The sequence below is a fragment of the Oncorhynchus keta genome, chromosome 15 (assembly GCF_023373465.1).
Source record: "Oncorhynchus keta strain PuntledgeMale-10-30-2019 chromosome 15, Oket_V2, whole genome shotgun sequence".
Lineage (NCBI taxonomy): Eukaryota > Metazoa > Chordata > Actinopteri > Salmoniformes > Salmonidae > Oncorhynchus > Oncorhynchus keta.
Window position 1 is genome coordinate 34,727,594 of NC_068435.1, and position 26,617 is coordinate 34,754,210.

Genomic DNA, 26,617 nt, shown 5'->3' on the forward strand with positions numbered 1-26,617 from the left:
TGTCAGGTCAATCCAGTCATGACCAGCGGCACCCTCTGTGTCATAACAAGAGCATGACATGGACTTCAAACGTATTTGGCCTAATGAAAAAATATTTACGACACTAATTTCCATGTCACATCTGAAATAAAGCGTGACCAACGTGTGTTTCCAGGTGGACGTTCAACCCTGCGGTGCTGACCAAAGCCAACGTGGTGCGTAGTGGGGAAGGTGTTGCGGCGGGGGCAGAGGGCGGCAGCTCCCAGTTCCTGGTGGGAGACCTGGTCCAGATCTGCTACGACATCGACCGCATTAAACTGCTGCAGAGAGGACACGGGGAGTGGGCCGAGGCCATGCTGCCTGTAAGACACACACACACACACACACACACACACACACACACACACACACACACACACACACACACACACACACACACACACACCATTAAACCTTATAATTGGAGGGCCTATGCCATGGTGCCTGTAACAGACAAACACACCTTTTTAAAACCCTTAAACTAACATCTTGTGTTTTCTGACTAGGGTTTTGTATAAGCAATAAAAGCCAGAACTCGCAGCATCAGTGGTCAAACGGAAGTGTTTCCTTCGTCAGCATAAAGGCATTTTTCTTTCTTTTCACCTCCCACGTAACAATGACCGTATCACTGGGGTGTAACGTTTTGTGATGACTATGACAGAAACTAGGCTATTGTGATTTTAGGCTGAAAGTCTGTAAACTGGCATAATTGTGGATGGTCATTGCTTCGTCCCATCAAACTGTATGTTACATCACACTACAATCGTCCAACACTCCACTAAAACCAACCCCCTCGGCAGCTAACGAGCTTTAAAACCCAGTGATAGGTACTTACTTTGATCACTACCCACTGATGGTGCTGCTCTCTGCCTGCCTGCTACAGCCCCCTATAGACGGGTTAGCCGTCACAAAAAGGACGCACGCTCTTCAAAGGGGCAGAAGGCTGTGTGTTATGATTCTGGATGGGCAGATAGCTAGCTACAATGACAAGAAACTACTATGTGGGAAATCGTAAGTAGCTCGTTGGATCTTGTTCTTGATACCATGTCTTGTTTTGACTGTCACTCCAATGCTAATATGGCAAACATTTTCTTGCTAGCTAACCAACCAATGTAACAATGTATTTGAGAGATGAGCGCTCATTGTGCAACTTTTATGTTTTCAGTAAACATTGGAGACAAAATATAGTTGACAAGTTGTAAACAATCTAAGCCAACCCCCTTTGTTTTGCCCCATAGTTGCGCACGCAATCGTTTTGTTCCCCAATATAACTATTATTTTGTTCCGTTCCAATTTTCTGACCAGCAAAATAAAATTCTGAACCGGTTCAAACCCCAAAAAGTACTGGTTGATATTGTTCCTTTTGATACATCTGAAATCATTTTTTTTTCTTCCTTTCGCTCAACATTAAATTACTTCACCAAATCAAGTGCAATAGTTGTTCACATGCACTGGACAGACAAGTGTAGGGCGACTGAAATGATGCGTGTGGGGAGAGAGCAAGAGAAGGTGGAGGCTTGGCTTGAAGCGCATCTTATGTGATTTACATGATCTGAATTAGGCCCACAGAATTACACCAACGGAGGAGCGGCTTCTATGGAGGAACTTTGAATGTCTTTGAACTTCCGAGAGTTGGCTTAACGTTGGACCGGCATTTGCTAACAAGCTTGTGTTTGCAGAGCGGACCATAATTAAAATAAAAAGATTTCACAAATATCTATAGTATCCTCAACTGTCATTGAAAAGGTGAATCCATTCTTCTCTAGTAAAAAAATAAGTCTCCATAATTTCCGAATCACGCATAACGTCAGTAGGCTGCAGTATCCTATACTTTGGAAGGGGGGCAGGTAGCCTACACGTGTACACACGGTTAAAGATTTTAAACTGGCAGGCTGACACTGGAATTAGTTTGAGTGACATTGAGGACTTTGTATAGGCACTTAAGTTTTTTGTTGGGCTGAAAAACAAATGCCCAGAACCTAAAATAACAAGTTGTTTTTCTACTCAATTGTCTGGTGTTGGTGATCGCTTCTTGTTTTTAGCATGTGTGGTCGTCAGCTGCAATAGCCCATCCGTGACCAGGACCGACGAGGTGTGTGTTCTGAGATGCCGTTCTCCACACCACTGATGTATTGCGCCGTTATTTGATTCTTTGTGGGTCGCCTATTAGCTTGCATGACTCATGCCATTCTCCCTCCACCTCTCAACGAGATGTTTTGGCCCACAGGACTGCTGCTGAACAGCTGTTTTTTTGTGTGTGTCTGCCGCACCATTCTCGGTAAACCGTAGACACTGTGTGAAAAGACCAGGAGGCCGGTCGATTCTGATATACTGGAACCGGCGCGACCTGGCACCGACGATCATACCACGCTCAAAGGTCACTCGTTTTGCCCATCCTACATTTCAATTGAACTGTAACTAAATGCCTCGATGCCCGTCTGCCTGCTGTATATAGCATGCCACGGCCATGGTACTCACTATCTGTTGGCGCGAACCATTTCCGTGAATGGGTTGGTGTACCTAATACACTGGCCACCGAGTGAATATTGCAACCTAGTGTTTTGTCTGTTTTAATATTGACATTAGCATACTGTGTAGAAAGAATGCATGCCCGACACACTGCGTTTATCTAGTATGCTGAAGACTGTGGATATTGAAACGAACCGGCGAGACAGCCAGCAAATGCCTTCCATTACTCAACTCGTACGGCGTTTCAGTGGAACTATTTTCTGGTGTGTGTGTCCCTTGACGGACATCAACAAGGTCCCAGGTAATTGGCTATATAGATGAGAAATAAGTCTGGCGTTCACTCAGCCGTTCAACTGCCCTTTCCTTTGAATGAATAATCAGAACAGTGCTTTTTGTCATCTGATTATTTTTTTCTGTCATGTTTTTGGAAAGAAAGGGACAAGTCTTTCTTCCTGAAAGAGGAACAAAGGGTTTTGTAGAAATTGGGTGCACAGACACACGCCATCTCTTTTTTTGTGACATTTATTTGGCGATGGGGGGGTTTTGCTTTTTGTTTTCTATATCTTTGTTATGTCTTAGATCATTTACCCTCCCTGTGTTAGACACCAGAATGCTCAAAGGAGGTTCAGAATTCACTAATCTTCAGTACTTATTTATGAGAAAGCTCTTTCATCGCAGCACTGGTTTGTCGTCAAAGACAAACTAACAACGTATCTCTAACAATACGATGTGTTTATGCTCTTTTGTGATTGTAATGAAACGCTGTAGCAATGTAATAATGTATTGTTTCCCTCAGACCCTGGGCAAGGTGGGCCGCGTGCAGCAGATCTACTCAGACAGCGACCTGAAGGTGGAGGTGTGTGGAACGTCATGGACCTACAACCCTGCTGCCGTCACCAAAGTGGCCCCCGCTGGTTCCGCTGTCACCAATGCATCCGGAGGTAGGCAGGACACACACACACAGTCAGAACAGACACGTAGTGGATGTGCGTGCACACAGAGATACACAGACCATAAACAAATATGCTTCTAGCCCGTTTATAAGTGGGCATGCACGTACACTGACCACTCGTACACACCAAACACATTCTTCACTCCTTGGATCTAGAGGATGAACTTAGAATGTTTTTTCTCCATGTGTCTCTCTGTGTGTGTAGAGCGTCTGTCTCAGCTGCTGAAGAAGCTGTTTGAGACCCAAGAGTCTGGTGACATCAACGAGGAGCTGGTCAAAGCAGCAGCCAATGGCGACCTGGCCAAGGTGGAGGACATCCTCAAGAGACCTGACGTGGACGTAAGTGATCCCTGCATTCAACACAGCTTCAGGGTTTAATTTGGTCCCCATTTTTTTTCTCCTTAAGATCTATTTATTGCAAATTGAGATTGCAAAACAATGCTATAAAGAAAGACATTTCTCCAGGGCACAGGTAAACATTCTGATGTGCCTTCGGTACAGCACCGCTTACTGCAGTCCGTCACAGCCATTTACTTCGCGCCTCATCTTAAAAACATTCCACTCCGGCCCAGTGCAAGCATCCAGGTCATTGGCGTGCACTGCAGTGCTTGCTTCGTTCACCTCCTCGACATGGTGAACATACACCATGTTATGGTCTAGGGCCAATTGTCCACGTTACTAGGACAACTCTGGGGCCTAGTTATACGCTATAGGTGGGGCACAGAGTTTTTCCTTGTCAGGGGGCCACAGTCAGGAAAAAGTCCTGTCCCTTTTTGCATCCTTACATCAACCAGGCCAACAACCTTCCCCTAAGGAGAGCTGTCTGCACTCTCCTATTTCCTATTGCCTTTCGAGAGCTGCTTAGAGTAGATCATCTTAGCGTTCTGCAGCAGTCTCAGCGGCTGTGTGTGTGTCAGTGCTGTGAGGGCTGGCCAGGTGCCCCAGTGCCTTTCAGTGAAATTATTGCTTAAAGCTCGGTGAGCTGTGCCAAGTGATCTGCCCGCCAGGACAAGACACGTTCTGTGACTCCCAAAGGAGCCTGCATTAATATTTATGCCCCAAGTATTGCAGTACCGCAGTTGGCAATAAAATACACACGCATATTCTTTCTTTTGTTTGCAAGTGACGAGGCAGTGCACTGGATAAACTCAAAATACAAAAACACACAAACAGTGTTATATTGTGTGTTTTGAAGGTGAACGGGCAGTGTGCTGGACACACAGCCATGCAGGCGGCCAGTCAGAACGGACACGTGGACGTCCTCAAGCTGCTGCTGAAACACAACGTGGACCTGGAGGCCGAGGTTTGTACATCCAACAGTCCCTCCTCAATGCTGAAAATCAATACTATAGTCCCCTCTCAATGCTCATGTACTTAAACTCTTTTCTCAACACCAAAATGAACAGAGAAACCACTTTAGAGAAACCAAACGCTCTCTTCTTCCATACCCAGTCTACCTAGACAGGTCTCGCGTTGTACTCTAAAAAGCTGGCCTGGTCAGTCATAGTTACACAGTGATGTAAACAGTGGAGACATCGGGTCAGTGTGTCAGTCTGTGTATAATATCCTTCCCAGGACAAGGATGGAGACCGGGCGGTGCACCACGCGTCCTTCGGAGACGAGGGCTCCGTGATCGAGGTGCTGCAGAGGGGCGGGGCCGACCTGAACGCCAGGAACAAGCGCCGACAGACCCCCCTGCACATCGCTGTCAACAAGGGCCATCTGCAGGTGGTCAAGACCCTGCTGGACTTTGGCTGCCACCCCAGCCTCCAGGTAATCACTCAGAACACACACACACACACACACACACACACACACACACACACACACACACACACACACACACACACAGATGAGTGAGTAAATGTATACATGAGTAGACAGTGTTTTGAGTCTTCAGCTGTAAAGCGTGTACTCAGAAGTGAATGTCATGCCGGTGGAGTGGTGGCAGGTACGTTTTCTTTGATTTTGATTCACCCATAAATTGTACTTCTTGTTTTCTTTTGGTCTGTGATATTTTATGCTTGACCCTAAGATGATAAATGCTCTATAGGGCATTGGATATTTCTAAACGAATTGTCCCCGATGTTTAGAAATGAGTCAGTTTGGCTGTCGCTGAATGAATTAATGTACTATTCAGGAGATGGGAGTTTGCAGATACCTGCTTTGGAGCGCTGTCATGTATCCAACCTCGAACCAAATATTTGGGTAGATCTCGCTGCACTCAAGGGTTTTGGTGAACTCTATATGGGTGTTGTTAGTGATAATGGGTCTGGTGCAGGTGGTCAAAGTGACGTTGGTATAATGTCGCCCCCTAACAGGACTCGGAGGGAGACACGCCCCTACATGATGCCATCAGTAAGAAGAGAGATGACATGCTGTCTGTGCTGCTGGAGGCGGGTGCAGATGTCACCATCACCAACAACAACGGTTTCAACGCCCTGCACCACGCTGCCCTCCGAGGGAACCCCAGGTACGACCCGGATACTTACCTGGCCTTAACCGCCAAGCCAGAGCTGGTGATGAAAAAATTCATTGTGGAAATCTGCCTTTTGGCTACACAGGAAACCAAGTGAATGGGAGGCCCTGGCGTCTATACAGTTGAGTTTGTGGCTTGCCAAGTTGAAGTGTTTCAAACACGTTTTACTTTTATTGATTGCAAATGAACAAATTGAATGGTACTGCTAGAAAATGGCTTATGGACACACTGAACCGCAAATTACTTGAGGTTGATGTGTTTGTTTCTGTTAGACTAGGCAAGTCTACGGCCTCTGTCAGTAGCCGCCTCGTCCTTGGCCACGTCTATTTCTAGTTCCACCTGGTTTCTTCTGCTCCACTCTGTAGCTATGGGCTATTCTCATGCATGAGACACACATTAAGGCAGGTAGCTAAGAGAGACTACAATATACCGGTCAGCTTGAGAATCCTGTTTTTTTTTGGACATAAACATGTTCTCTCTAGACTGGTGGAGAGTACACACACACACACTAGCCGCTGTCCTTGTGGCTGGGCTGTCGGTCTGGCTCGTGGTGTATGGTCAGGGCTAGCTAGGGGACATTATCATTCCCCTTAGCTGACAAACATTCCATTGGCACGAGGACAGAGGGAATTGGGGTCAGAGGGCTCTGGCGAACCTGCTGTTTCAGCCCTGCCTGACACAGTCTGGTATGGTGTAGTCCACTGGGAGTGGCACAGACAGCAGGAGCACACTGGAATACAGTGTGCTGGTATGGTGTAGTCCACTGGGAGTGGCACAGACAACAGGAGCACACTGGAATACAGTGTGCTGGTATGGTGTAGTCCACTGGGAGTGGCACAGACAGACAGTGGAGTAATAGTGGTATAACACTGGAATACATTAAGCCCCTCTGAGTCCTCCTATGGCACTGCCTGCCACTGATAGATAGCCAGTTAAAACAATAATCTGGATTGCAATCGGCTTGCCTCGCTGTGCCGGCCTGCCAATTACTGTACAAGCCTTGTGGCCTCAGTCAGGCGCATTGAAGTCATTTGTCATAATGCGGTGATTTAACCAGTTAATGGCATCAAAAGATGGGAGACAAATGTTTCAGCTTTTCTTCTTTTTTGTTTGTTTCATATGAATCTTGAACTCTGAGTGTGTTTCAGTCGGGTGGGGGGTTGCAGGAACGCCCACATGCAAGAATGCCCCTAATTGCAGGTTTCAGTTGCACGCTATTGTCAGCACTTAACTTAGTGCGCAAAGCTCCCCAGCCAGGTATTGTTGCTGCGTGAGGTGGGATACAGGATTCGTATTTCTTCGTACGATTAGCAGCTATGAAACAAAATGGCAGAAATTAGCACGTTCTCATACTTGACTTTTGACTGTTATTTGCAAATGTGAATGTAATACTCGCGCTGTAGAGCCATGCAAATTGACCACCCGCCTACGTGGCTGGTGAAATAGGCATTCCTACCCGCCAATATCTTAATCTACCCGCATTTGGCGGGTGTTCATTTCATACCCTGATTCCCTCCAGTGTGCGGGAGTTGTCAGTCTTATATCAACTGTACAGTAAAGGTGAAAAGTGCTGGAGTCCGTATTTGTTACAGACCAGGGCCCGTGTTGTTGTCGTGACGTGCTGCCTTGCTTTCCACCCAGCCTCTGTCCCCCTCGCCTTCAGAGAAACCAAGATGTGTATGTCGTTTACATTGATTTCACACTCAAGCTCCTCCACAATATTGCAGAGAGAGAGAAAAATGGCCGCCTGGACTGGAGTACGTCTTAAACCCCTTGAAAAGGACGTCTCCCTTGGTTGAAGTGAATGTATTTATTTTAGCAGTGCTGTAGTGCAGTGGCGTTTGAGTCCTGATAGAGTGCTTGGGCCTGAGAGTAGGTTTTTACTGCAGGTAGTAGTGTCGTGTTCTTCAAAAGCACCCTAGGTGGTTTAGTGGCCGCAAGTGTCGATGCCAAACCCTTGAAAATAGGTCGGGAAAGGAAATCCTTTCCCTCTAACTATCTGCGGGTGGTGTTTGTTCAGTTGAAATGATTATTGTTCAGTGGTACATCACTCAAGCTTCTGTTCAGGCTATTTATGTTCCGTTATGGATGAATACTTCCTGTCACGGGATGTTCTTGTATTGATTGTACTTATAATCCAAGTTGCATGTCTTGTGCATCATATGGGACCAGAGAAACAAATCTGACAATCCCTCCATGTACACTAAATAGGCCACCCATCAGCCATATGTTCAAACATCAGACAGTAATGGCGGGCAGCCAGTGTGTGTGTGTGTGCGTGTGTGGTAGTGCCCTCCAGGTGTGGGTAAATGTTGTTGAGGATGAAGGGGCGGGGGGTTGAGGTGACTGATGAGTTTGGCATCTGGCAGTGTGGGTGGAGTGGAGGCCCAAACGCGGAGACAAATAAACTCTACCAGCAGGGGCGCCTGCTAATGCGGGAGCTGAACTATATATCACCGCTGTCATTACTCACACATACCGTGTCACGTTTTGTATGTGCTTGTCTGGAGAGATGGAAATGGGGAGAGAGGGAGGAAGACGGATGAATAGCGAGGGAGAGAGATTGAAAGCAGATTGAAACGGCCGTGTTTTCATATAAAGCAACAGGTTTTGTGAGACAGTTATTGTGTCTTTTACAATTAGTGTGTAATTTAGGCTACTTAAATAGGAGGAGTTGAGCTGATACCTTTTTAAATTGGGTATGGAGGGTTAAGCTTGCGTGTGTGTGCGTGTGCGTGTGCGTGTGTGTGTGTGTGTGTTTACTGCTGCTTCTGCCCCTGACGCGGGGGGACTGGTTCCTCTCAGCAGCTCTGGCACTGTCTGGCTGGAAGGCGCTAGCTTCTACAGCACTGTAAACAATACGATTAATAGCCCGTGAGTCATAAACGGTATGGGGCTCCAAACAGAGCAGGCCCTGCAGTGGCAGATCAGACCGCTCCGCCACCTTTTTTACATGCCTCTCACCCTTTTTTAATACAGCTCTCAACATCTCCTTTAACGCTAAAGTCTGGGATCTGGGAATCTGTTCAATGGTCAAGTAGACGGGACAATCCCCAATCCCCTTTTTTTCTCCTTCTCCAAGTTGCATAATGTAGTTTTAACGCACCAACAAACGGATAGGACACCCCATATAGTACTAATTACCTGACCTGCTGGGTTACCAGGCGCACTCACCGGTTCACTCTGCCAGAACTAATGGAGACTAGAGAGAGGAGATCGCTTCTACTGTTGGTCATAGTAACGGGTCATAATTACATCAAAAATATATTTTACAGAGGCCTGTAGTGAAGACTGCTGTGAAATGGTTGTGTTGGATGTTTGTTTGGTTTCTGGGATCGTTGCTGTTGCTGCAGGGCAGACATTTCTGGAATGACAATGAGGCTTTTATCACCTGAAGTAGGTACTTTGAGATTAGCTTAATCTGACTGGGAGACAATTGGGATTGAGACTGTTATGCTATTATTACCAGGCTAGGTTCACCTCCAGGGCTGCTGTTTTTTTATCGAAAGGGGGCTTAGGTGGTGCACGTGGTCGGACTATCGGAGCGCCCAACTTTTGAACATTTTATAGGCACGCGTCTTGGCAGTGTAGATTAAGGTAGCAATTTTGAGACAATTTCCTGCAATTCAAAACAAATCTCCATGGAGCTGAGACATTTTTGCTGTTTTTGAAGCTAATTTACTACATTTCTACATTAAACTGCCTTCTACTCAGGATAGAAAACACTCTAAAGTTTTCAAAACTGTTAAAATAATGTCTGTGAGTATAACAGAACTGATTTGGCAGGTGAAAGCCTGAGAAAAATCCATTCAGGAAGTAGGATTTTTTTGTTGTTGTAGTTTTCTATTCAATGCCATTACAGTATCCATTGACTTAAATTCCAGTTCCTATGCCTTGAACTTGTTGTCAACAGTCTTTAGAAATTGTTTCAGGCTTGTATTCTGAAAAATTAGGGAGTAAGAGCAGCCTGAAAGAGTGGACAATGCCGTGTCAGAGCTTTTTCATGCGCGTGACCGAGAGAGTGCCTTTCTTGTTTACCTTTTATATTGACAATGTTATTGTCCGGTTGAAATATTATCGATTATTTAGGCTGAAAACAACCTGAGGATTGAATATAGACATTGTTTGATATGTTTCTATGAACTTTACGGATACAATTTGGATTTTTTTTGTCTGCTTGTTGTGACTGTGTTTGAGCCTGTGGATTACTGAAGAAAAGGCACTAACAAAACTGAGGTTTTCGGATATAAAGAGACTTTATCGAACAAAAGGAACATTTATTGAATAAATGAATGTCTTCTGAGTGCAAACATATGAAGATCATCAAAGGTAAGTGATTAATTTGATCTACTTGGCTGGTTACTGTTTGTAATGATTTGTAATGATTTGTCTGCTGGGCTATGTTCTCAAATAATTGTACGGTATGCTTTCGCCGTAAAGCATTTTTAAAATCTGACACCGTGGTTGGATTCACAAGAAGTTAATATTTAAACCTATGTAAAATAGTATCTTTTCTGAATTTCTATAATGAGTTTTTCTGTATTTGAATTTGGCGCTCTGCAATCTTACTGGATGTTGGCCAGGTGGGATGCTAGCGTCCCACATACCCTAGAGGTTTCTCGTTTCCTGCAATTATAATGCTGCGTTCTTTTGCTCAAACATAATAATCAAATGAATACTGGCTACAGAAAGCCAAGGAATAAAAAATTGCAGCCTGCAGGTAGAAAATATCCTGATAAAAATAAAAATCCTATAAATCACACTGGCTACGTAAGTCCTGTCTTCAATGAACTTGAAACATTGTATCAACTATTAAGTTGAGTCCAAACCTGAAGCGTGTGGTAGCGAACTTGCAACATTGTACAAAATATTCTGGGCCCTCACTTACCCTGCAGTGAGCATTTGCGTCAAGGATAAGAAGCGGTGCTTGACTTGGGCAGGAGCTCACCGGAGCCGAGTACCGGCGCACCTCAAATGTTCTACTGCTTGAGCTCCTGTTCCTCTTATAGAATATTAGCTCAAAAGTATTATGGAGCTCCTGCACCTAAATATAAACAGTACCAGCATCCAAAATGAGTATCGGAACCTATTTCAGTCCAAATCGAGCACTGATAAGTTATCAGGTTTTATTAGTATTTTATGACGTTTCTACTGGATCAGAGCATGACATTTTTTCGCTTTCACACTGGGTTATTGAAAGGAAGAGGCCTACTTCTACGTGTGTGCATCCTCACTCAACATTGACAGGAGCACTCCAAACAAAAGACGATGACTAAATTGAATGAAATGAACCAAAACTTGTTTCTCACAAGTATAGCATAGGTTGGGCACTCTGCAAACAATGTGTCCACTCAGACAATGAGAACGGGAAGACTGGAATAATAATATTGAATGCATTCAAATAATTACTGTAACCAAAGCAACAAACATTGTAGATTAGGAATGAATGGTAAATGTACTACAGGTGATATATGTAATGGGGATTTGATATACACTAACAATCAAATGCAAACTATTCACACAATGAAGTTATGAAACAATGAATGTGCACAAATTGGCGGGAGAGAGGACATTGTGCATCTGGGTGAATGGTCAATTTGACTTCTGCATTGACCATGCAGCATTTACGGTGATATGGCCTCAGCAGATGTCAAGGTCATTCATACTTCTTGCACTTCACGGAGCAGTGCAGAGCTACCGTCAACCAATCATGTCAATGCGAAGCTATACAGAGCCTTCCGCATTGTTACAAAATTTGAGAGGGCCATGGTGATGCGGTACGGAGCTCAATTTTGCATCTGCATGTCTATGGAGCCTCCGACAATATTTTCAGATAAAAAATAAATTGGCTATTAGTCGAGGCTTCCACGATGGATTAGTTAACTACTCATTCCAGGGTTTTCTTTATTTTGACTATTTTCTACATTGTAGAATAATAGTGAATACATCAAAACTATGAAATAACACACATGGAATCATGCAGTGACCAAAAAAGTGTTTAACAAATAATAATATATTTTATATTTGACTTTCTAAGTACCCACCCTTTGCCTTGATGACAGCTTTGCACACTATTGGCATTGTCTCAACCAGCTTCATGAGGTAGTCACCTGGAATGCATTTCAAGTAACAGGTGTGCCTTGTTAAAAGTTCATTTATGGAACTTCTTTCCTTTAATGCGTTTGAGCCAATCAGTTGTGTTGTGACAAGGTTGGAGTGGTATAGAGAGGATAGCCCTATTTGGTAAAAGACCATATTATGCCAAGAGCAGCTCAAATAAGCGAAGAGAAACAACAGTCCATCATTACTTTTAAGACATGAAGGTCAGTCAATCCGGGAATATTTCAAGAACTTTAAGAGTTTCTTCAAGTGCAGTCACATAAACCATCAAGCACTATGATGAAACTGCCTCTCATGAGGACCGCGGCAGGGAAGAATAGCCCAGAGTTACATCTGCTGCAGAGGATAAGTTCATTAGAGCTACCAGCCTCAGAAATGTCAGACCAAATACATGCTTCACAGTTCAAGTAACAGACACATCTCAAAATCAACTGTTCAGAGGAGATTGCGTGAATCAGGCCTTCATGGTCGAATTGCTGCAAAGAAACCACTACTAAAGGACACCAATAATAAGAAGAGACTTGCTTGGGCTAAGAAACACAGACAATTGACATTAGACCGGTGGAAATCTGTCATTTTGGTCTGAGTCCTTGAGATTTTTGGTTCTAACTGCTGATTTTTTGTGAGATGTAGAGTAGGTGAACGGATGATCTCTGCATATGTGGTTCCCACTGTGAAGCATGGAGGAGGAGGTGTGGAGGTGCTTTGCTGGTGACGCTGTCAGGGATTTTATTTAGAATTCAAGTTATACTTAACCAGCATGGCTACCACAGCATTCTGCAGCGATACGCCATCTCATCTGGTTTGCGCTTAGTCCCACTATCATTTGTTTTTCAACAGAATAATGACCCAACACACCTCCAGGCTGTGTAAGGGCTATTTGACAAAGGACAGCAATGGAGTGCTACATCAGATTACCTGGCCTCCACAATAACCCGACCTCAACCCAATTGAAATGGTTTGGGATGAGTTGGACTGCAGAGTGAAGGAAGAGCAGCCAACAAGTGCTCAGCATATGTGGAAACTATAAGACTGTTGGAAAAGCATTCCAGGTGAAGCTGGTTGAGAGAATGCCAATAGTGTCAAGTTTAAAGGCAAAAAATTAAAGACTAAAACAATCTCTGTCGACCAACAGCCTAACGACAAGTCGACTAATTGGGGTCAGCCCTAAAAAATATATAGGCCCATTATCTTTTCTACGTACTTTATATCCGTTTTAGTCATTTAACTTTACACTGAATGTCTTTTTCCATCTCTAAAATGTATTAACTTAACAATGGATTTAGGCAACCCGAAAAACACCTAGACGCAAGGATTACAATTGCAGAACAATCCCTGACTTGAAGTTGTACAAGGCTACTCGTAGTTCAAGGATAAAGTATAACGTTTTTCTGTAAACGGTGGTCTCGGACCGTGACATGCATAAGATGATCAGAGTCATGGAGATGACCAGGTGCCCTTCAATCTTGATGATGGTGGTCTTTTAACCACTGACGTGTTGATGAACACTATGATTATTCCTTTAGACCGACAATGAAAATATATCAACTTGCAACAGCGCTGTCTAGCACTTTTTATTACTGCGTCCAGTTTATTAAACGATCTCAAGAAACGGCGTGCTCATGATGGAGTTTTATGTCTGTTTTTATGTGGTGAAGCCAAAGACAACATTTCTAATTCTAACTTTCAATTCAATAAATCTTTATTGTTCTTGAGCGGCTGCAGCTGAAAAAGTTGTAATTTGTTTTTTTATACAAGCTAATCAAACATTTTAGGCTACTTTGTGGTTATAAATAGTATAATGGCACAGTTGCAATAACCACTCAATTACAAGTGCAACCCTTCAGGTTCTTCATAGGCATATATTTTGTTTTGTTAATTTAACATATCCCTTTTTTAGATCACAAAATACAACCAGATGTTGGCCCATTTGAGTCACTTATATCCATGGCTTTAGGGTGTGTGATGTCACAGCTAGGTCAGGTCAGATTGACATTCAACATGAAAGCCAAGTGTGATGCAATTCTGTATGTGAGAGAGCGAGTAACGGAAAGAGGCAGAAAGGTGGTGGTGGGGGGGAGGGCGGGTGCAGAGGAATGGTTTGATCTGCTTGCATGTACTGCGGCTGTGTATGTCAGTCTGCGAGGGGTCTGCTCCTTTTATGATTTGTGCGTTTAGCTCCCGTCCTCTGGAGCATCTGGCTCTTATCTCCCCCTCTTCTCCCTCACACACACAAAGGAGGCTTCTCCAAGGAGGGGGTCCGGAGCTGGTCTACTATTCCCCACTCCCCTTCGTTTTCTATAAAACGTTCCCTTAGATCTGCACTTTCAAACCGTTTTATGTGGGCCCCACTGTGCTGCGTTGGCTTGCCTCCCCACGTCTCAACACCAATTGTATGTTAATAAATCATCCTGTGGTAGTCAGTTGGAGGAGCTAGTTCTGGCATGGCCCCTGGGCTGCTGCTGCGTTCTTTACACAGCCGTGTGAGTTAACTCCATGCGTGTGAGTTAACTCCGTGCGGATTGCTGTACGTTTCTAACGCGCACTGCGTACAGGTAACTGCAAAAATACAAGAAACACCGATATAAAGTGTCTTAACAGGGCGTTGAACTCTATTGGAGGGATGCGACACAATTCTTCCACGGGAAATTCCATAGTTTGGAGTTTTGTAGATGGTGTGGAAAGCACCGTCTCAGGCTCCGTTCCAGCATTTCCTGTAAGTCTTCAATTGTGTTGCGATTTGGTGACTAAGACGGCCATGGCATAGGGTTTACATTGTTTTCATGCTCATCAAACCATTCAGTGACCACCTGTGCCCTGTTGATGGGAGCATTGCCATCCTATGGGGGAATAGCTATATTAGGCAAAAATAATGGCCTACCCAGGATTTTTATAGATGGATGATGGGATGTTAATTGTTTTATCCACTCAGGAACCACACCTGTGTGGAAGCACCTGCTTTCAATATACTTTGTATACCCCTCAAGTATTTCCATTGTTTTGTTACCTGTACGTCCCCCGCTAGCTTTAAAAAAAAAAAAAAAAATTAAACAGCCGTTGAGTTGTGTATCTTGTATATGCATTCTACGGTCGAGTCGAAGAGTAAGGGACGCTACAGTGGTTTGTTGAATCTCTGTTGGCTTCTTTTTATTAGTCAAGATAGAAGAAAGGCAGACAGATTCAACAGGGAAACATGACACTTGATCAATAATCGCTTAGTGAAGATGAGAGCCGACGTGGGTGAGTCCAGGCATGTCGCTACACCTGAACATTGACACTATCATCCAGTCAGTCAGAGCATTTGAAGAGAGAGGCGCTCCGGTAGGGACGGTATGTAGTCATCAAAGCATAGCTACAGCTGGTTGAAGGGGACCAAATCCATTCAAGAGGTGATTTGGTTCCTTTTTACCAGCTTTAGCAAGGCATTAGGTGTTCGTCATTCACTGGGTCACGAACTGGAGTGTAGACAGCCCAGATGGAACAAGCTGGAAACATGAACATACAGTATAATACAGTACAGGGAAGTGTGTAGTGTACTAATACTGCAATTAGGACATTAGCCATCAAGTATTATGTCTGTCTGCTCCATTAACTAAAATCGCTACTCTACCACCCCTTTCCCACACCACAGCCATATCTCCCTCACGCTCTGCCCTCCCAGCCAGTCTATTTATCCTTGTTGCCATGTTTTATCCTTGTTGCCTTTCCAACCTCTATCTGAGAGAAGGAGGAAAAATGGTTCCCTAAGAAAAGGATAATAATCTGTCGTGATGCACTTGAGTCAAATGTCCCGGAGTCATGTAGCAATTACAGCCTGTGACGGATGGGACCTGCTGCGTGTGTGTGTGTGTGCGCGCGCTCCAGGTCACTGAAACAGAGGCCGACACCCATACCTCCGCAGTCAGCCTCACACACTCCTAATGCAGCGCTCAAGGGGCCATTACTTTGGCCCAGTCATTCATATCAGTCGTAGACTGATTTTAAAATAGTATGTATTTAAATTATGAGCGTTCTCATGTCTTCCATGGTGGTCCTTTCAATGAATGTCATAGGCCTGCTGGTTAACTGTGCTTTTTAACTGTCATTTAGTTATTATACCTTTTTTGTTGTTCCAATTTTCGGAACAGTTTTGTTGCGAATAGGTTACTCTGAGTGCACCTAAGAGCCACTTTCTAAGAGCAGAGCAGCAGCTGAGGGACAGATCGGGAGAGCGATAGAGAGATCAGCTCGGTATGGCACAGGAGAGAGGCTATTTGCAACACACACACACACTAGATGAGTCAGATGGGTGGGGGCCGGCTGCACCATTTCGTCCACTGTCCATAACAGGGCAAAAGCAAAGGGGTGGACAGACCGACAGGCAGGCACTGAGCATTTGATAATGTCAGCATCTGCTGTGTGGTGTCAGTCAGGCAGCAGGTTGTGGCCAGAGAGAGAGACCCCGTAGACAGTTGGTAGAATAGCTGCTATGGTTTTACAGAAAGGGAGGGAGAGATTGAGGGATGAGACATACGCAGATGGTTATTGACAGAAGGACTGAGAAAGGTTAGACTGGGGGGGTTAACGAAAGAGAAATACATTTAGTAGCCTTAATCTTCTGTGCGGATAGTCTCTTGAAATTACATTTCAGCTTGACGTAACCATTTCAACCTACCCTCATTGGAGGGTCTCTTATACTATTCTCTATGTTTTCTCATTTCCGAGTTCCAAACCCCCTCCTTCAAACAGTAACGGCTTAGCTTACCCTAAAGCGTAGCTGCACTCTGAGCTAGCCTACACTTCATAGAAAAGGCAAACGCAGGTCTGTCTCAGTCTTCAAGCATTTTAGTTTACACCACAGAGAATCTTGAGTGCCTGTTTTATCTCCATGAATCAAATATGACTGCACTGAGGTAAAAAGAAAAACCAGAATGTATTAAGAGGGGACAAGTAGGTTACAAATTCCACCTCTCTCTTTCTGAAGTCTAAAAATGTGACTTATTTGATTTTTTTTTTTTGTTCCTGTCTTGATGTCGATGGAATGGCACTGGTGCACATTGTCAAAGACTGAATTAAAAGAGTCTTGCTTCTTCCCTACCGCCTTTCACTTTCTGTCATGGATGGCAAATGGAATACGTCTTCGCAGCGCCATCCTCAGCATGTTAACCAAACCACAACGGAGTGCCATTGTGTTGTATTTCATTAAACGAGTCCCATAGCACAAAGGTGTCCCAGACGAAGCACTAGGCTTTTCCATTGCTTGACTGCTCTGCGCTAGCATGGTCTGGTTTGCACTGTGCTGCTTTTAGCAGATTTTGTGTTAGTGCACCGCTCAGCTCAGCTCACTACAACAACTTCCGCAAGCTTTTGTTTTACGCTGCAGACAAAAAAACGCAATGGAAACGCTTTCTTAGTTTTGTTATACCTTTTTCAGCTGCCACAGCCCTCTTCCCCCTCCTCTCTCTCCTGTGGGCCTTTATTTGTTTGAAGCGGTGATACAATTGGAATCGTCTGACAGGGCCGAAGCTGGCCCTGATCCTGCATTGTCACTTTTCGACGGTCCTAAGCTGCACTGCCAACAGCCGTGCGGCGCAGCAAAGCATTTGGCAAGCATAGCAAACTGAACAATGAGGCTAGGAATCAGCGAAGGGGAGGGGTGCAGAGGGGTTTTCAGAGGGGTCGGGGGGGTATGTTGGGAGAGACATGGCTAATGCTATAGCTGGACTGGACACACAGTAGGGCTAACGCCACACACCATGCCTGCTGTATGATCCAGCACTGTGGCAGAGCCAGTAGCTTTTTAAACGGCAGCAACTGCCTTCCTGCCTCTTTCTCTCTGATCTGCCTCCTCAGCAACTCTCCTCTCTCCTGCGTTTTCATCCCATCGCCGCGCTTTTATTAAACAAAGATGGCAACATTTTGCCATAATTCACCTTCCTTATTTTCCCGTCCCGAGGGACCTTTGGAAAGGATTATAGTATTAATAGTGGAGCTCTGGCCTGGCTCTCTGGCATACCTATTTCTCTCTCTCTCTCCCTCCCCCTGTACTGGTCACAAGCTAAGTTGCAGCTGGCTGTGATTCAAAAGGCCATAATGCAGTAAAACCCACCATGGTTGAATGGAGGACCTGTTCCTATGGTGATGTCACGGGGTCATTATTACTTCTAAGTTTGTCGGTGACGCAACTAAGTCGTTCCTTACTAGCTCCAACCAAGTCGTTCCTTACTAGCTCCAACCAAGTCGTTCCTTACTCGCTCCAACCAAGTCGTTCCTTACTAGCTCCAACCAAGTCGTTCCTTACTCGCTCCAACCAAGTCGTTCCTTACTCGCTCCAACCAAGTCGTTCCTTACTCGCTCCAACCAAGTCGTTCCAACCAAGTACTCGCTCCAACCAAGTCGTTCCTTACTCGCTCCAACCAAGTCGTTCCTTACTCGCTCCAACCAAGTCGCTCCAACCAAGTCTTACTTACTCCAACCAAGTCGTTCCTTACTCGCTCCCAACCAAGTACTCGCTCCAACCAAGTCTTCCACTCGCTCCAACCAAGTCGTTCCTTACTAGCTCCAACCAAGTCGTTCCTTACTCGCTCCAACCAAGTCGTTCCTTACTAGCTCCAACCAAGTCGTTCCTTACTAGCTCCAACCAAGTCGTTCTCTCAACCAAGTCGTTCCTTACTCGCTCCAACCAAGTCGTTCCTTACTCGCTCCAACCAAGTCGTTCCTTACTCGCTCCAACCAAGTCGTTCCTTACTCGCTCCAACCAAGTCGTTCCTTACTCGCTCCAACCAAGTCGTTCCTTACTCGCTCCAACCAAGTCGTTCCTTACTCGCTCCAACCAAGTCGTTCCTTACTCGCTCCAACCAAGTCGTTCCTTACTCGCTCCAACCAAGTCGTTCCTTACTCGCTCCAACCAAGTCGTTCCTTACTGACTGGAACTAACTGACAGAACCAATTAATTCCGCCACACAGGAGAATAATTCCAGCCAAACACACTAACCCTGTATCTCCACTCTGGTCGACACATGTAGGCTAAACCATCGTTTTGGGAAATATTCTGATTGCTTGGTTAATGGTGTGGATCATATTGCCAGTTAGAGAAACCAGCATTAACTATGTCCCTACAGCGGTTATACTGCTGCAGGAACACTTCCCCAAAACAGTATAGCTAATGTCTTCGCCCCTCTCTCCACTCCGCCCACTATTCTAATTTACACCCCCCACCCCGAAATCGCAGTCAGGTTCACAATCATCTCCACACACAGCGATATAGATTGTCAACAAAAAAACAAACAGCGACTCATCAATCAAGAAACATTCCCCTTCGCTCCGTCAGTCGAGGGTCCACACCTCACCAAGAATACATACTTCTTTACATTCCATAGCTGTCATATATTCATATGGGTACATAAAGAAGTATGTACACCAAGTAGGCAATCACAGGGAATTCACAAGGTCGCACGGAGCAGCTAGTAGTGGCAGCATAGATGTTCTCTCTCACCGTTTTCCCCCTCCTAAGAATGCAGTGTGAGTCTGCACCGTAAGGTGACTTTGAGCGTGATTTCAGATCAACACTCGAGGCTGCTTTTCTTTAGCCACCCAGTAAAGTTGAACCAGCCCCCCCCTCCTTATTTTCAGAAGTGTTCTAGGCCAGTCGGTGCTGTTGGTCCCAGTGATCCCATCAGTCCTCCGGAGAACTGGGACAAACCATTGGGAACAGGGAGGTTTTTTCTTCTCTCTCTCATTTTACAGAAAGAGAAGGTTGTCCTGGTCTTCTTCCAGCAAATAAAAAATAAAGAGGAGGACGAGTGTAGAGGGGTGGGTCAAAAATTCAAAAGCGGTAGAGACTAAGGGTAGTGGACTTGTTCGTTGCTGGTTATGCGTCCTTGGTAGGTGGTTAGCCTCTGTGCACCTTGTCTTGTATGAGGCTTGATCCTACTGTCCTGGAAATAGGGGAGCACTTTCAAGTTACGCAGGCTACATGGTATACTTTTACACCTCCCGATCCTCCCCCCGTGCTCTCTCTCTCTCTCCTCTCTCTCCTCTCTCTCCTCTCTCTCCTCTCTCTCCTCTCTCTTCTCTCTCACTCTCTCACTCCCACCCTCTTCCCCATATCCCTAACCAGTTATGCACCTCCCTCCTCGTTCTTGTCCCATACATGTCTCTGGTGTCACTGTCTGCCCCCCAGCGAGCGGTGTGTCCACCCAGCTCCCTGCTGGCCCATTGCCTCCTGCTGATGTATGAAAACGAGGGTGGCGATCTATCCAAGTGGAACAGGAAGCTATTGTGAGCAGGATTTGGGTTTTAGGCTCATACACAGGCAGGCAGTGCAGAACAGGCAGGCGGCACAAAACAGGCAGGCCAGAGCAGAGGTCACATGCATGCGCTAATACTGCTGGCCTGCCCACTCAGCACTTGTATGTTGATTGGCCTTTGGTGGCGCTGCTCTTTTTTTTTTTTTTTTTTCTTCCCCTCACTCTTTTCTCCACCTCTTGCTCTCTGTTCCTTGGTTCTGTGGGCGTTTCGCTCCCTTTCTTCTTGTCACTCTTTCTTCCTCCTCACCTGCCCGTCCCGTGTTTACGGGAGGGGGAGAATATGACGGATAGGAGACGATAGATCAATAACGATTTTCCGCGACGGTGTGAAAAGTTCAGCGAATCTCTAATGAATCTTTAACCCAGCTCAACACATTCCACAAGTCAACACTGCCTGGTGGCAGCTTGTACTCCCAACCCCCCTCTCTCAACCACTAGCAGTCTAGCTTAGGTGCTGACTGGCTGACTGAGGCTATGGCTGTGTGGGGGGAGAGTTAGTTTACATGTTACCTCTAAACACTTGTGTTTGTGAATGTGGATGACGAGTGTGGATGTGTTAATGCCATATATAGTGAAAAGTATTTGAGTTCTGGTTCTGGAAATAGGAATAAATGAAGAGTTGGCCGTTGAGAATTAGAGGTGTCCTGTCCAGTTGTTCTCAGCTTAAAGATGGGGCAGGGCTGGCTGGGTGGGTGGGTGGGTGGATAGATGGATGGATGAGGCAGCTCTGCTATGTTGGTGTGACGTCCCGTTTGGGAAAAGTCACAGCCACCTGAGAGAATGAGTGAGGGGGGGGATTCCTCCTGGAGGACTAGCTAACTAGCGACTGACGTAAAGAGAAGGAGTGAATGAGCAGAGTTGCTCCCTTGCTGTCTGGCCCTGCCCCGGCCTGCTCTGGTGTGGTCTGAGACATACAGTAGCACTGCAGTATTGTGCCCTGCCTGCCTGCCCCTAGCATTTTGAGAAAGCGAGAGGGATGGAGGGGGGGAAGAGTGAGAGAAACTGGGTTACTACCACCACTGCATGGGTTCAGCCAGCCAGTGACACACATCCACTCAGTCAGCGTAACCCCCATCAGCCCTCCTTCCCCCTGTCCCCACCCCTCTACCTCCACATCTGTGTTAATTCACTGACCCAGCTTTGTACCGTCAATCCGGGCCATTTCATCCTCCCCTGTTCTGTTTAAAACTCAAGTGCCGTTTGTTCGCCATGGCAACCGACGCCGTTCGTTATGGCAGCTGACACCTCGTCGTCATCCACACCGACGATATCATCCACTTTCCGAACATCCGGCCGTCATCCTCGGGACTATCATGTCTTCAAAACGTACCCCTACAATTGAAAGAAAAAGCGACGACGATGACCCCGTTCCAAAAATGAGGTCTTAGGTCTCATCTCGGCTAGTGAATGAAAAGGCACGAGGGTAATCAAATACCCAGAAATGTTCTATCGCCATCAAGTTATCTCCTTTAGCAAGTGGACGCAAGAAAATGGATGAGTTCCCCGTCAGGTAGATAGAGGACAAAGTGTGAAGACGGAAGAGCGAATGGTTCTGTCTTTGGCTGCCTCCGTCTCCACGTCAGTGTGGGTTTGAGCTAACGAGTCCGTCATTAGATATCAGAGGGGCTGCAACCGTGACACCTAATGAGCCAGGCAGAGCGGGAGCTCTGATGCTGCAGCAGCATGTCCGGCCACAGCACAACCGGGTGATTGGGGGAGGGAGATGGGGAAACAACAAAAATATCCATGTGGACGTCAACTGAACAGACAGCAACTTTCCCTCCTCATTCATTTCACCTTCACCTGCTTCTTCTTTCTCATTTTTTCGTTCCACATTCCTTCCTTCCCGGACGATGTTCCCTTTTTCTTCCTGTGGGTCTACCCAGGCAGCCAGTAAGAGACCCCAGAAGAGAGAAGCCCCAAGGTGTTGGTTGGTTAAGTTATTTTCTGTCCTACTGGCTGGCTGCTACTGTGTGCTGCTGACTGCTGCTACTGCAGAACAGTAAATTCCACTCCCCCCTTCCGACTGACTACGCTACTCACAGCCAAGCCATGCGCTTAATAATGGATTGCGTCCCTCCCCTGAAAGAGATAGAAGAGGACGGAGGAGAGGGAAGAGACGTCAGGGGCCCGTCGGGCAAATTCCCCCTTTTGAATGAAAAGGGGGGCGCATATGTTACCTGTCAGGTCAGTTTGTTAACTGGTGCTGCTCCTCCTCTTCTCCTCCTCCTCCTCATCCTCCTCTCTTCTTCCGTAGTGAGGAGAACCATAATGACCTAGAGAGCTTGCGCTCCAGCTGCTGCAGCCATCGTGTGCTGGGTGCATGCCTGACTCGCTGAATCAGCTCTCTGGTTGGGGGAGAGCATCAGAGTCAGGGAGGGGGGGGGAGGCTCTCTCTCTCTCTCTCTCTCTCTCTCTCTCTCTCTCTCTCTCACACTCAAGCCATACCTTTAGGAGGGGAAAGACATCGGTCTGACATGAGGTGCTAGCTGCCGTATGAAAAAGGTGTTGGAGGAATGAAAAAACTGCAGTATTCCTCTGTACCATGTGCATTCTGAGGGAGAGACGGAAGGGAGGATTCCTTGGTCTGTAGGAGACGGGCAGAAAGTGTAGCACGTATTCTCCCTCTCCTTTCTTCCCGCTCCCTCTTTCTTCTTATTCATATGACACACATACAGCCTTTGCGCTTTCTGTGCTGGGGATTTCTAAAACGCAACACTTTTATTATTCAGTGCAACTACTTCACAAGAGAAGAGTGAGGGAGTCAGCTGAGTAGTTTTGAAAATATTTGGCATAAAAAAAAGGTATTGATAGCAATTTGTTCATGTTACAGTTAGCAAACACAGTTAAGGGAGGAAAAGGGTAGCCTATTTTACTAACCTTTATTTAAATCTGCAATGTGTCACTTTTTGGGCAATCCCAACCAAATTCATGTAGAAATGTGTGTTATTGATCTGTCATTGTCTTTGAAAGCAAGTCTAAGAAGCGGTAGATCTGTTCTATGTAACGCTGTTTCTGTGCTTGCTGTTCTTAAGTTTTGTTTTTGCATCTTTTACTTTCGGTTTTGTACACCAGCTTCAAACAGTTGAAAATACAATTCCAGTACCACGTCTATTTCTACACAAACTGTTCACACCCCTCTTGTTGGTCTAGATCATTTTGCAGGTTTAAAACTTGTTTCCTGCAATTCTACACCTTTTTATCAAGGGTTGCGAGATAAAATTGTACACATTTAAAGCAAATTTTCTTGCAATTGTATACATTTTGCTATGTCTAATGTGTATTCATGTCATATTTGAGTGACACCAAAATTAAGACAAAGTTATAAATAGCTCTCTTAGGTATGCAATGACTGACGTGACAAGATGCACTGATGATGCACTACCCAATTTCGATAATGCACCCTGTGAACTATTACAACTGTCAAGAGTTGAGTTCCATTAAGAAATAAAATGTATGTTTTTTTGTTTTTTTGGGGGTGGGGTAAAAAAAACAAGCCTCTTGCTAGGGTGAACTGGAGCTATTATGAGGCCGTTCATAGTTCACAGCTGAAGTCTTCACAGTAGACGTGACACCCTCATTAGGCCAAACCAACCCAGCAGGGGTCACCTCTTCAGGGGGAGAAGGTCACGGCCTAGAGAGGGTGGTAGTGGGAGGTAGGGCAGCTAACTCACGCACACTTAAAAAGCACACAGCGAATAAGAGACAAACTTAACTGGTGGTGTCCCCCATAGAAATACAATGACTAGAAAGGGAATTTCTATGAGTCTATTTCTGTTGTCCCTTCCGCACAGTACAGAAAGCAGAGCTACCGTTCGTTACTTGACTCTCTTTATGGCTAGCCAAGCATTTGAAACACGCATTCAGAATTGGCCCCAGGTTGCTGGGCTGCTCCGGTGTCTCACTCTTTCCACCACCACCTCCCTGGCCATATTTAGTCAAGCAGTGAGTCTCCGCGTCACTCCCCTTCCGTAAACCCCTTTCAGCAACTGTTGGCCACAGGCTCCGCGGAGCCTCCGTCCAGTTCCCCCGCCCATCGATTGCACCTCTCGTCCATCCGTCCTGCGAGGCGAGTAGTGTCGGTTGGTTTGGCCCGGCCGAGCAGGCAAACCCCACACTGTCTGCTGCTTCTGCCATTTGCTGCGCTATTTTTAGTACCGCTAAAATAAAGTGGTCTCCCTCTTATGGTTCCTCTTGTATATTCCTGAGTCTTTCTTTCCCCCTCCCCTGTTTTACTTCAACCCCCCTTCTCTCCCTCCTTTTGAACCCCCCTTCACTCTCTCCCTATCCGCTTTTTAAATAGCGCTGGAGCACACTGCTTATGGTCGAGCTCGCGTCTGCTCAAGCTCTATACTTAGAAACACTGCGCATTTGAGAAAGGGAGGAGGAGGAGGAGGGAGGGAAAGAGATTGTGCTGGTGAGAAGTGGAAAGGGTACTGGAGAGCAGCTGATCTAGTTGTGCATGTGTCAGCCTCACCTCGAAGCTTAGTGCGCGCGTGTTACCCAAAGGCTTTGTCATTTCTCCTTTTGAGCTTCTGAAATCATTTTCAAGTGGCTTTTTCTAGCTTTGCCGAGGCACGAAGAATCGGTTGGTCTCGTCACAGGGCATATCTACTGCACTGCCTGGAATGTCCTCTGTGTCCTCTTCCCTCTCTCTCTCTCTCTCTCTCTCTCGCTCTCTCTCTCGCAGCACTTGTCTTGACTATTCCTGCTACCTGTAGTGGCACCAGCCCCACACCCCCTACCCTGCATTTAACTGCATCGCCCGAGGATGTGTATTTCATTATTCCAGGCCGATGTTTTTTCACACCATTTACTGTCATGTCCCCTGCAAGAAGTAATCATATGGAAATGTCTCTGAGGTATTTGTGTCATTATAAAAGAGAACGAAAACCGCTCAGAGACACAGTAGCTGAGATGGAGAGGGGCTCATGTTGTGAGGAAAGTGTGTTGTCATCAAAAAGAGTATCCTAGCGTCTTGTGTTAGCCCAATGCTCTAAATTCCAAAGTATATCTGCTGATTTGATTTATATATCGTTGCTAACAAGCTCACTGGCAACACTTCCTCATCTCCACCATAGCAAAACTATATCCCTGGCTTTTTTTATGGGGCGAGTGTAAGAAATCCTTGCATAGATTTAAGTATGCAACTCAATTAATATATTGTCAGTCAAATTTATAGCTTTTCGATTAAGTTATCTTTATGGCTATTACAAGAATTGACCATTTGCCAGGTTGGAATGGATTCATTCCAGGCTAATGTGTCTGCTCAAAGCTTGACCTTACATGGCCAATGAAAGTGCAGAATTGCAACTGTATAAATGGCAGGCCTGGAACGTCCACCTGTTATTGGGCTCTAAAAAGGAGTCCCACAGTCTCTCCACTTTCCTTTAGCAGATAGGCAGGGCCCTCTTTAAATCAAACCAGTCATAACTCCACTGCTAACAGACATAATTTCACTTTGTGTCATGAGATCAGAGAGGGAGGAGGGCTGTGTTTGGTGGTGTGGGTTTGTGCTTAAGTTATTGGTCTTTTTGTTTTCCCCTCAACTGGTTTCGGCTCAAATCCCCGTCTCTGGAAGTCCTATGTTTATTAGGTCTTTGTCCTAAATGGTACCCTATTCCCTGTGTAGTGCACTACTTCTGACCATAGCCCTTTTTTTATTACACTACATAACTGTATTCCTTACTTGACCATCTCCACTCAACCATCGTGCTTACATCCCCCCGCTATTATCTAACGCGACACACTCAACAGCTCGTAATTTCCGCACTCCTCCTGTCAGGCACTGCTGCGTTGTCCAGCCGCTACTTTATGTATGTGTGTGATATGGCCAGTATCACAGTATTTATTTATTTTTTAATTATGGCATTTTTATGGTTTTAAATAATAAAAGGTAAAAATGTTCTATATGAGTAGTGTCTGACCCTAGGGTGGCAACACGTACACTACATGACAAAGTATTTGGACACCTTTTTATCGAACATCTCATTCCAAAATCATTAATATGGAGTTGGTTCCCCCTTTGCTTCTATAACAGCCTTCACTCTTCTGGGAAGGCTTTCCACTAGATGTTGGAACATTGCTGTGTTGTCTTGCTTCCATTCAGCCACAAGATCATTCGTGAGGTTGGGCACTGATGTTAGGCGAATAGGTCTGGCTCGCAATCGTCGTTCCAATTCATCCCAAAGCTTTTTGATGGAGTTGAGGTCAGGGCGCTTTGCAGGCCAGTCAAGTTCTTCCACATTGATCTCGACAAACCATTTTTGCATGGATCTTGCTTTGTGCACG

General features: G+C 45.6%; 1 protein-coding gene across 6 annotated transcripts in view; it reads left to right on the forward strand.

Annotated features, from left to right (window-relative positions):
* The window catches only part of LOC118395229 (E3 ubiquitin-protein ligase mib1), a 95,291-nt gene that overhangs the window by 22,822 nt on the left and 45,852 nt on the right, over nt 1-26,617 (forward strand). For all 6 annotated transcript variants that reach the window (XM_052463920.1, XM_052463921.1, XM_052463924.1 and 3 more), the window contains 6 exons: nt 155-341; nt 3,284-3,428; nt 3,645-3,778; nt 4,635-4,742; nt 5,015-5,212; nt 5,761-5,912. In XM_052463920.1, the coding sequence (XP_052319880.1) occupies nt 155-341; nt 3,284-3,428; nt 3,645-3,778; nt 4,635-4,742; nt 5,015-5,212; nt 5,761-5,912 (924 nt within the window). The remainder of the gene's footprint in view (nt 1-154; nt 342-3,283; nt 3,429-3,644; nt 3,779-4,634; nt 4,743-5,014; nt 5,213-5,760; nt 5,913-26,617) is intronic.